This window comes from Monodelphis domestica, chromosome 7, assembly GCF_027887165.1.
Source record: "Monodelphis domestica isolate mMonDom1 chromosome 7, mMonDom1.pri, whole genome shotgun sequence".
In the NCBI taxonomy this organism is placed as follows: Eukaryota; Metazoa; Chordata; class Mammalia; order Didelphimorphia; family Didelphidae; genus Monodelphis; species Monodelphis domestica.
In genome coordinates this window covers 204,410,113-204,422,523 of record NC_077233.1, presented here as the reverse complement: position 1 = coordinate 204,422,523, position 12,411 = coordinate 204,410,113, and the positions used below count along the sequence as shown (strand labels likewise).

The 12,411-nt window shown below is 38.0% G+C and overlaps 1 protein-coding gene across 1 annotated transcript in view; it reads right to left on the bottom strand.

Moving 5' to 3' along the window:
• Positions 1-5,371: 5,371 nt before the first annotated feature.
• RORB (RAR related orphan receptor B) overlaps positions 5,372-12,411 on the bottom strand; it is a 245,468-nt gene continuing 238,428 nt past the window's right edge. Inside the window, exon 10 of the mRNA XM_056806331.1 lies at positions 5,372-11,503. Coding sequence (XP_056662309.1) covers positions 11,348-11,503 — 156 coding nt within the window. The 3' untranslated portion in view covers positions 5,372-11,347. The remainder of the gene's footprint in view (positions 11,504-12,411) is intronic.

Genomic DNA, 12,411 nt, shown 5'->3' with positions numbered 1-12,411 from the left:
TGGCTGCCCATGAGGCTATCAGTGAATATATTTCATTTCATTAATCATGTTCCGGGTACTGTGCTAAACACTGGAGATACAAAGATAGGGGGCAAAAAGTCTTAGTAGGAACTAGCCTGACCTAAGCAGATGCAGGACCCTGAGCAAGTAACGTCTCTTCTCAGTTTTTTCATCTTTTAAATAGAAATGATATTTCCTGTCTCAACTCTATTGTCATCCCTCTGTTGATTTTTCCTATTTTTTTTTTTTATAAACCCTTACCTTCCATCTTGGAGTCAATACTGTGTATTGGCTCCAAGGCAGAAGAGTTGTAAGGGCTAGGCAATGGGGGTCAAGTGACTTGCCCAGGGTCACACAGCTGGGAAGTGTCTGAGGTCAGATTTGAACCTAGGACCTCCCGTCTCTAGGGCTAGCTCTCAATCCACTGAGCTATCCAGCTGCCCCCAGATTTTTCCTATTTTGATTGTATAAAATTTGTTTTTACTTGTTTGCTTGCTTTTTCCCTCCTTAGATTGTGAGAACCCTGAGGGCAAGCGTTGTTCTTTACACTTGACACACTATAGCAATTTACCTCACTTAGGATAATAACCATGGGATCATAGAATCAGTTATAGAAGAAATCACAGCAGGCTTCTAGTCCATTTTATTTTATAGTTTACATTTTATTACATATTTATGTTAGTTTAAACATTTATACAAGTCCTCTTATTTTATGGATGAAGAAACTGAGGCCCAAATAGTTTGCTCAGGGTCATATTCATTAATAACAAGTGACAGAATTGGAAACAAGGGCAAACCAAGTCCTTTGACTCTAGGACAATGTCTATTATACTGGGAGCTGATAATATGTTTTGCAAAATTATTTCCCTTATATTCTATCATCTGATATAATGATTCTGTAACAAAGAGAGGGACAGGTATTATGATGTGTAATTTTTATGGGTGAGAAAAATGAGCCTCAGTACATTACCTAACTTACAAAACTTATAGCAATATAGTTAAGTAGGGCATGTATTTTTTAAACCCTTCACTTCTGTCCTAGTAACAACTCAAGTGCTAGGCAAATGGGGTTAAGTGTCTTGCCTAGGGTCACATCTAGGAAGTGTCTGAGTTCAGGTTTGAACCCAGGTCCTCCTGACTCCAGGCCTGGTTCTCTATTCACTCTGCTACCTAACTGCCCCAATATATTTTAATACACACTTTTTTCATATAAGGAAAACAAAGTTCAAGAAATTTAAACAACTTACATATGGCCACCTGACTTATGAGAAGTTGAACCTGGATGTGAAGCAAGGTTTCCTCCTCTCCCCACCTGCACTGCTTCTTGGGAAAGCCATAGTGACCCGAGTCAAGACAATATCTCAAATATTGATTCCTTTCTACTGACATGAATTTTGGTATCATTTTAATAAAAGATAGAGCTAGCTGACTAGTGAATTGAGTACTAGACTTGGAGTCAGGAAGTTTTGAATTCAGATAATACCTCAGACATTTACTGGCTTTGTGACTCTGGACAAATCACTTTACTCTCTTTAGCCTCAATTTTCTCATCTTTAAAATGGAGATAATACCACCTAATTCACAGGGTTACTGGGAGGATGAATGAAATAATATACATAAAGTGCTTTGCAAGCCTTATCTCTATGTAAGTACTATCAGTTTTTTTTATTACCACAAAATGTTTTCATCTCATTAAATTACTCAATCTACTTGGTTAGCTCAATTGATTAGCTAGGTTTCACCATCAATTCTCAGTTGGTTCAGTTGGTTGTACATCGAGGAAGACTCCATTCCGAGGCTCTAGGCATCACTTCTATGCTTAGGCAGGACGTCATGGTTTTATGCTACTGATTAGAGGCTGACCTTGGAAACCTTGGAGAAAGAGTGTGGATAGCTCAGTCCCAAGCCATGAGCACCAATTGAGATCATAGGGAATTCTGGGAAATACCAAGGACTTCTGGGGATTGAAGTCTAGGGTTCAAAATCTCCATTTTTATACCAAGAAAACAGTTCTCTAAGTACACCCTTACTGGTGGGTCAACAGTTGGTGAGTCATCAATATCATCTTCCAACAGGAGGATATAACCCAGTATTATAATTCTGACCGGTTCACATTTGAGGGGAGGGAAGGGTTTGCAAACACGCTCTCAGTAGTGAGCCGAACTCTCCTTTGAAAGGCACCCCTTTGAATGATTTAAGCAGCTATTTGAAAATGGGCAATTAGAAACCAATGGGCAGAAACCCGTCTTTAGAAAAATCTGTCAGTGTGGCAGGGATTCCACAAAGGCAACTGTTACGGCTACCTCTGAGTGACAGCTACTATATGTCTGACTCCTTCCAATTGGGACCTTGCTGGAAACACAAGGCTAGAGTTCTTGTCATGGCCAAAGCTTGAGAACCAGAGGGAATTTTCAAAAGTTTTTCTAAGGCTTTCTCTGTTTCTTTGAACCCCATTAGTTTCAATCTATGTTGTATCCTTCCCACCCCCACCCCACACACATTCTGTTGAAGTTTGCTTTGAGGTATTCTATACTTGGAACATTTCTATACCGATAAAACCAACTCAAGACTGCTTGAAAGACTCTCCCAAGCCTGCCATCTAAATTAAGAACCTTTGATGCTCCACAATGAGTCGCAGACTCACAAAATCTGAGAATCAGAAGGGGCCTTGTTGGCTCTCTAGTCCAACTTTCCTAATGCCCACTACTTCTAGCAGGGACTGGATATTGAGTGCTGGCTCATGGCGGGTGGTTCATTTGGATGGTGGAGCTGCTTTTTTTGGGTGAGGGGGACTAGTCCACCCAAAACACAAAATGAGCTGAAAATCACTAATGTTTTTGGGCTTTTGGGGGAAAGACTACTGAATTTCTTATTAGTCTGCTGTAATCATCTTTCAACCAAGGGGCTGATGATTTGTTAGTTCTAACTTTGGTTCAGAAAAAGCACTCCCAGCAGCATATTTCAAGGATCTGCTTCTCATTTACATAATAGATTGTGAGGGCTCTGGCTGCCCAGATGGATGAGTGGTCTGTGCTTTGTACTAAAGTCACAAGCACAAAAGAAACTGAAAGTGCTTGCTTCTTGAGCTTTTCCTTCCCCCAGGGATATGCCTTTCCTAGCCTAGGTCTACATGGTCACAAGTACTTCCAGCAAAAGAAAAATAAATCCCATTTATCCACTGGTCTGACATTTGGAAAAATGACATTAGTGCTGATAAGGAAACTCACCTAGATAGTTTCTAAAGCCAGGAACTTTCTCAACTTCTGTCTTCACAACAAAAGAAGTGCCAGGCAGCATTTTTTTTTCATTTTTTTGTTTTTTTAATTTTGTTCAGCATTAAAGGAACTTCATAAACATTGATTGTCATTTACAGAAAACATTCAGAAATCATGTGTGCATTATCATGGAATGCTAACAGTATTCAACTAATAATTTACAAGACATAAAATAAGACGAAAACCTATTACATTCTAAAGTAATATAAAACCTTTTTATTTGACAGGGAGTGCTGTTGTATTCTAGTATATTTATGATTAAAAAAAACCTCAATGCTTACTTTCTAAATGACTCAGGCTGTAGTTTTACTCACATACACATAAATTAGGGCTTATATATTAAACAAGGAGAGAGAGAGAGATCAGAAAACTGCAGATTCAAAAACTATATATGTCACTGGATTCATCTGTGGTTTGCCTTTGACCTCTATAGGTCAATAAAAATACATTATTATAATACAATTAAGCTTCAGAAAAAAATCAGTGTTGACTATAGGAGGCATTTTTCTTTAGTAGGTATTTCTTGTTATGCTTTTTTTTTAGAGTGAATAATATATATTTTTTTACATACTTTTCATTCGGCAATGCAGCTTTTGTACATTACCAATAGTGGTGAGCATGCTTAGTAAGAGAAGCAAACCACACCCCTCCCCTCCCCCACCCCTTAAGATACAGCAATGACGAATATCTACAGCCAAGCACCAAATAGCCCATGGTCTGAACAGCTGGGGGACTCAATGTCGTGCTTCACCCTACCAAGAGCAGTTGGAAATAAGATAAAAAACATTAAACCTCTGAAAGTTGGAAGTATATGAAAATCATTTTCTCTCATAATCCTAAAAGCAAGGAGGCATTGTCAGGGATTTCAAAAATATTGGAAAGATTCATTTAAATCTAAATATCTATTTTTTTTTTTTATAAATCGATCATCATAAAATACTAGTGATTTAAAGTTCTATTTGGGATGCAGGAAAAGCATCCAAGTGCATTGGACTTGCTCCTGCCTGTGTTGCTATAGCCATTGATATCTTGGTTCTCCCTTCCCCTCAACCTCTCCCAAACCCTCCCCTATGTTCTTGAAAACATTTTATTTGGTGAAGGTCAGTTATGGCTTCAGATTACAGTGAAAGAGTGATCTGACCTCAGGTTTTGAATAAGAAATGAGTGTGTACAAAAATATTTTGCTCGTCAGAAAGCAGACCTTCTCCTTCAGATATTCCATACTGAAAAATCTAGAAAAGCTAAATGTTGCAAGGACCGATGTACTTGCTGGGGCAACCTTTGCTCGTTCTTTTCTTTGTTAGTTTTCACATGGTCTGGTTCAGATGCATTTTGCAGATTTTAGGAGGATACTCAGCACCCAGACTCTTTGGAAGTAGATTTCATTGATAGCCCCGTCTGTCCCTTTATCACTTGGTGGCATACAAACATAGGCGTGCACGTAAAACCTATAGCTGGTCAGAATGCTTCCCTATCCCTAGCAGTTTCCATTAAAAACTGAGGAGCACGTGACACTCATAGGAAGCAAGTACAGAATTTGCTTGTTGGTGTTCTTTTCCCCTCTAAAAAAATTGTTACAAAGTCCTATGCTTAAACAGAGACATAGAAAAAATCAGTGTATTCACTGTCCTGAGATATTTACAGCAAAAATTACAGAGACAGTGTACATTGTATTAGACCTTCCACAAGCATATATTAAAAGTAATTACATCTGAAAAAATATTTTTATTTTTCCTCTACATTTCTACAATACATACTCAGGTTTTTTGTTTTTTGTTTTGTGTGTATGTGTGTGTGTGTGTGTGTGTGTCCCCTCCCCCCATTACTTTCTTTAGTGTTAGTCAGATGAGGCAGATGATACAGTGATTGAAGATGGGATTTTGTAGCTTTCCAGATACCCGATTTGTGTATGTATGTGTGTGCACACACATGTGGTGGAACACACACATTCTTTAGCTATCTACGTCAATATGCACATGTTTCCCATAGGTAACAGCCATGATAGCATTATTTCATGTGATTTCATATGATGATCACTTTTCCCAACTAGGGCTTGAGCATCCCCTGTTTTAATGAACTAGATTTCACAGACATAATCCAGTTTTCTCTTCCGCTTTATTGGGGCCACAAGTACAATCACTGACCTGCACTCTCTGGTTTACAGGAGGTCACACGTATAGTCATGCAAGAGGCAAAGATTATTTATCATAGCCAATTTACTTGGTAGGTAACTCAGAGGCTTAGAAAAAAAAAAGTGCATGAACAAAATCCCCATCTGCTGCCCAGGAATGCAAGGTCCACACTTCAGAACAATGGAGGGCCAAATGAGTATTATCCTATTGTTAAATCTTCAGAGAAAAAAAAGGAAAGTCCAACACAGACACGTTTAAAGAAAAAACACACTCAAACAAAACCTAGTGCATTTGAATCTCAGAAGAAGCTGCCTGATATATCTAGTTACTAAGTTTTATTAAGCTGGGAAGCTAATCAGGACAAATAGAAGTGCTTTTTAGTAGTAAACATTAAATCAAAAAGTCATCGTTATGTTTTCTCTGGTCTTTACTTATATCTCTAGACTGTTGGAATTTGCTGATTCCAACAGGATTATACCAACATTGAGACAAAATGGTGACCCAAAAAGGAAAGAGAAAAAAATGTCCCATCATGTCCACTGTGATTCTGTGTTGTGTCTTCATAGAGGGGGTTCATTGAAACAGGACATAGTGAATAAAATGCTACTTTCAATGGATCATGCCTGCACTATTGCCCATATCACTGGAATAAGCAAGGGCCATGGCCATTTCCTGAAACAACCAAATGCTTCCTCACTTCAGTAGAAGCCTCTATTAGCAGCAATAGCTTCCTCTCATGGTTTGGAGAGATATCTAACACACTGGCAGATGGTGGCTTTTTGTCTTCGTTTTATAGGAGACAGAGTGCAAAACATTTTCATTACAAACAAATTCTTTAAAGGTTATTGCTGCTCTGTCTACTGATGTCGCCTGCCATTCTTTCTAGGTAGTTGTCTGTTTGCATGACCTGGAATATGCAAATACATAGATCAGCTTCTGAATTAACTGTCAGCAGTATTAACCTCATTGGACACAAAGATCCCTTGAAGAAAATAAGGACTGAATAAATCTTTCTTCTGTTTTTACTGTAGCAAGGGAATTCTTCTTCCTACATTAAACAGAATGGCAGAAATACTTACGACAAAGGCAAAGATGGACAGAAGTTGTCTGTGATCCCACAATGCCAGGTAGTATTTCAATTAGTCTGGCTAGCATGTTAATCACTTTAGCAGTGGACAAGCTTAGAGTCAGCTAGATGGCTCAGTGGATAGAATACTGGGCCCAGAATCAGGAAGATCTGAGTTCAAATGTGACCTCAGAAACTTACTAGCTGTGACCTTGGGCAAGTCACTTAACTTCTATTTGCCTTGGAGGCAGTTGAGTGGCCCAGGAGATAGAGTGCTGGGCCTGGAGTCAAGAAGACCCGAGTTCAAATTTGACCTTAGATACTTTACTGGTTGTGTGACCCCTGGGAAAGTTACTTAACCTTTGCTTTAATCCACTGGGGAAAGCAATGACAAACCACTCCAGTATTCTTGCCAAAAGAACTCCGTAGATGGTATTGGCATGCTATGGTCCTTGGGGTCACAGAGTCGGACACAAATGAATGACTGAACAATAAGCTTAGAGTCAGTCCTTGGGATGCTAGCATTCTGTTGGAATTCTGGCCTCATATACATTGACACATGGGTAGTTAGTTGCCTAAAAATTCTTTTTCCATATAGGGTTTGGCTTGAAATGCTGCAGAGTTCTAAGTAGTATGAGATAAATCTTAATGGAAATCACCAATAAAAAAAAGCATACTGGATCTTTGTTATAACATCATCCGGTAAATAATAATGGGGTTACCATAGTACCCGGTTGCCTTGGATTCCACCAAAGTGATCTAGTTGCTTAGAATTTGCCAAGGAGATTTGAAGTGTTGAATGTGGAGTTATAAGACTTAGGTTTGAATCCTGACTCTGCCCGGTGAGACCTTGGACAAATTGTTTTATCCTTCTTGACCTTATTTTCCTTATCTGTAAAATGGAACTTGACTAGATAATCCCCAACTCTAAATAAATGGTCTCACCTCGAAAAGAATCCAGTAGCATGGGCCCATGGGAATGACACCCTAAAAAGCCTTCAGTGAAATTAGTCATAAAGCTAGCTAGGAAAACTACTTTTTGTCCAAGTTTTGACTCGAGTCCCAGGTTAGGCACCCTGATAGTTGGCAGTGAGAAAGGATCAGCCAGGTTTGTAATAGATTACTCTGCCATTTTTCCTCTCAACCTTTGCTCTTCCTCCTTTAAAATTACCACCAGGTAGCTGAGGAAAGCACAATTTCAATTTCCTGGCCTGACAAAATCAATTGCCCAAAATCATTGCTCAGGTCCTGTATGTTAAACCTGGTCTTACTGGGAGATAAGCTGTGATGTTAATAGGGCAGCTTGTTTCTTTTGCTAGTCAATAAACTATAGAGTAGTGGGCTGAGCTGTCTTTACCCAGCATGCTATCTGGGCAACGATGTTTATACTTTTCAATGAATTGAGGAATATAGTGACAGTGAATTCAAGTTCAATCATGTAGTGTCTAATAGCTGGCCTGAAAGTCTTGTCTGGTGGGGAAAAAAAGGGAAGTCGCTTATCAGTGTATGTTTTACGGCTTGTCAAATTTCTTTCCTGTTTTTTTTCTCCCCTTATTTTTTGATGTAGATATATATAATTTTTAAATGAAACATCCCTGAGTGGAATACAGTGCAACATCTGCATTAAGCAGTGATTGTCATTTACAAAGAATGAAGTGAAAAGGATAGAACGAGGCGTCTCCATTGTCTGATGGTCATCATATCATGAATTTATCATTGACAATTGTTGATTCTTATGGAGATGGGACAAAGTGCTAGGACATCATGTAGCTATTGGCTAGGGTCTAAGGGAAAGAAAGTTGTTTGTGTCAGGTGTTGATTTCTTCACAGATGTGTATTGAAGAGGTGTTCAAAAGGTGTATCACAGATTTCAGTGCCACTTACAGCACAACTAGATTCTCTCTGGGGCAGATTTGGCTTTTCGCAGCCTTCTATAGTAAAAAAATTGAAGTATTTTCTCCAGGTCCTGTAGTGGACATCAGAGTACTGATTCCTTTGGTCTCTTATCTCAGCTGGTGGGATGTATGATGGGTCAGTCAGATTTTGTCCCTCTCCCACAGCTACAAAAAGCCATCAGCTTTAAAGTTTCATACTTTGCTAGGAAATGTGGAAACTACTCTAGTTCAAAGCTATCTTCTCTAGAGGCAAGTGTGAGGGATCAGCCCTTCTACAAATTCACCCATGGGACTAGGGGAGGAAAAACACACACACACACACACAAACACACACACACATACACATACATACTCTGCCTCTTCATAAATGGAGTCAATTAAAAACCTCTTGGGAAAAATGAAGGAAACACATGATTCCCAGTGCAACTGAGTAAGAATTAAAGGCCAACAATGGAAAACACTAGGATAACAGAACTAGGAAAACAAAGTTTGACATAAGTTCAAAGCTCAAAGGGAAATACCAGGCAGACACTTAGAGCCTTTCCTATCGCAAGCCAATCATAAAACATCTATTGCATTTGGAAACGGCTTGGTTTAATGGAGTGCCTTCTATTACCCTGTTTTCCTAGCAATCAGTAAAGTAATCTTTCCATTAGAAGGAAATATGACTCTTGGAATTAATTCTTTATACAAAGCGCTAGCAGGAGTGACATTTACGCCAAAAAGAATTGAGTCCCTGTAGCAGCATAATAAGCCATCTACAGCTGTCTTCTTCGACACCCAAGGTAATTTGGTTCAATGTAGTTAAATTAATTGAATATAACAGTAGTTGAGAATGAGATTCATTATTTTAAAGCCTTTTTTGTTTCCCCCTATCGGTTTGGAATTCATCAATCATTAGGGGAAAAAAGCCTCCAGTTTCTATCTGGAAAAGGCAAATGCCACCATTCTGATTATCTGTGAATTCTTCTGTGCACTGGAGAAAGCTAATCTCAGGAGAGTCTAAGGGCTAAAAATCCAAGTTTCTATTGATTACTGACTGTGTACCTGCTTAAAAGACACAGGCATTATTCCCATTACTGCAGGGCTTTCCCTTCCCAGGAGAAAAGGCCATCTTTTGATAAAATGGTGGCTTCTATTATTTACAAAAGGATGGCAAAATTTTCATTATTTTGCACACCAAGTCTCCCTTCTCCTGATCTGCCTTGAGATCAGTCAATAGAGTTACAGGCATAGAAGACTCACTTGAAATTTATTTTCTTTCTGTGGAACAATCTGATCAGGCATGAAGGGAGAAGTGAGGATTAATGTACTAGGCCAACTTTTCTGATTCTGAAAGTAATATTTATGGGGCCTTCAGATACACTTACTCCACAGTGTGTGTGTGTGTGTGTGTGTGTGTGTGTGTGTGTGTGTGTGTGTGTGTGTGTTTGTGTGTGTGTGTGTGTGTTTAGTCTATAGGCTGATTTTATGTATTATGAAATTTACTTTTAATGTTTTTAAAAGACTGAAAAAGTGATGTTATTTTAGTTGCTTAGTTTTTAAAATATAGTCTAATTCTAAAATACAATGTCTTTTTAAGACTTTTTCATAGCAAGTCAGTTACTGTGCCACTCTTTTAGTATATCATGGGAAGGTTTTAAAGTGAGAGAGGAAGAGACAGAGAAAGATTGAGAGACAGAGACAGAAATAGAGAAACTGAGAGAGAGAAATAGAGTCAGAGGCACAGTGAAGCCCCCAGAACTACAGAATGTACATGTATAAATTAAAGTTCACATTTATCACAGCTCTCTCATTCCTATATATGAAAATATTGAACCCCAAAAGCTGATTCACTGCCTGGTACTCAGATTACTTTGCTTCACCTGTATAGTTCCTAGAACTAAATATTTGCATAAGATGGCACCAACACCCCTGTGTTTTCATTGGTCACATAATTTTTTTAATGAGTCTGAGTTTGCTGGTGATCATATATCCATAGCCTATATTTCTCATTTGATGTTATAATTTGCTCTAAGGAGAAATTCCTTTTGTAATTAGAGATTTTAGGGGGGAAATGTTGCATTTTCTAGTGGGAAATGCCCAATATTTATTCAGTTGGGTCAAAAAATTTTCCAGCCACAGATTCCCATAATATCAGTTGACAGATTCTTAGAACAGGAAAAACAAATTGTACTTTCCATTTGAACCTTCCAGACAAGGCTTTTGTACCATAGATACAAAAAGAACTGTTAGTATAGAGGCTGTCTATTGCATCCATTACTTTTTGTACATGAATTTCAGAACATTGGTACCATCCTGCCATTGGTCATGGATGGCTAAACTCTGGTTGGCAAAGCAAAAATCCAGATTGCCCAACATAAAGCTAACACATTACACAGAAGGTAAATAATACAAGAAAGCCTGACTGAACATCCTTTGCAAGTAGGCATGGGATTTTAAGCCACAGTATATGTGCATGTATAAGTAATAGTAATATATAATATAGTCACATATTATATACTTATTACATACATGCACAGTACTTTCCAAGACAGCTACAGATTTCCACATGCAATTAACTATCTAAAAACATAGAAATAGGTAAGTCTAATAAGTGGAATTTTCTTAAATTATATCTGAACAATAAACAGCAAGAGTAATAATGTAAGGTACCGCTCTGTTCTCATTTTTTTTATCTACAATAAAATTCTATGAACAGTTGTCTCCCAAAACATACCCCAATAAAATTAAAAAAAGATAACACCCAGTGTCCTATATTTGTATATTTATGGTCAGTTCCAAAAAAAAAAAAAAGAGAGAGCCCCACTCAGGTGCATATTTACATTCTTCAAACTGTAGCGGTGAAAAATAATTCTATTAAGTGCAGGACATTCCTAGTGTTGCAGTAGTGACATTTTTCATAAGTCTTCACAAGCTCATTGCTTTTGCCTTAAGAGTGATGTATTCCAGAACCACATGACAGCTCTGTGCTTCCCTTCATTTGCAGACTGTGGTACAGTCAGGGTTGAAAAGCTCCTTGTATAATGGAGGAAACAGTGTGTTCACTATATCGGGATGAGATTGCTTAAATACCTGCAATTTCTCTCCATGCAAGTTGCAAACTGCCGTGATAGTTGGTATCTTGGCTATCAACTGTATAAGGAAATAAGAAGAGAAGGAAAAGGGAGAAATGGTTTAAAAAGTTTGTAATTGTCTTTTTTTTCTGAGTCAATGTCTATCGTCTGGGTCTACCAACAGTGGTACTAGATGAAAACAAGTCTTATTAGGGCTAAAGGGTGTAGGGTGGGGTGAGGGAGAGCAAATGATGCCCAGAAAGAAGAAAGCCAATCTCATGAGTTAGTAACAAGTATTTACTATGTGCCAGGTAGTGTGCTAAATGTTGGAATATAGAAAAAGGCAAAAAATATTCCCTGTTCTCAAGAGGCTCACAAGTGATCAGGAAAAAACAAAATATACACAAGGTAAATTGGAGCTAATCATAGAAGGAAAGTACTAGCATTATGGGGAGTTGAGAAATACTTTTTGAGGAAGGTAGGATTTTAGCTTAGATCTGAAAGAGGAGAGGAAATTCAGAAGGTGACGATGAGGAAGGAGAATTTAGGTTGGGGGATAACCAGGGAAAATGCATGGAATCTAGAGATGGAGTGTCTCAGAAGATAAACAACTCAAAGTGGGTTGGTTAAAATTTTTAGGAGGATCTGGTTATATATAGTTTCACAGAGACTGTAAGAAGGAAATTTAATTAAGGAGCCCCTTTATTTGTATTAGCTTAAGACTCTCTTTAGTTTGATGCCTTGTAACTGTGCGCCTTATTGTAAGAATATGGTTCCAAGCAAGAGTCTGTATATGTAACCAGATTAAGAAAGTAGTCCCAGGATACTGTTACAATTTCAAATATGTATATCATTAGAGTAATTTTTATGTAAGTGTGCTGCCATATTAATCATAAGCAAGTTACTATGTTAATCCATTTTATAATATAAAAAATATAAAATATAAAAAAGAAGAAACATGTGAATCCATAATTCTTTATAACAAAC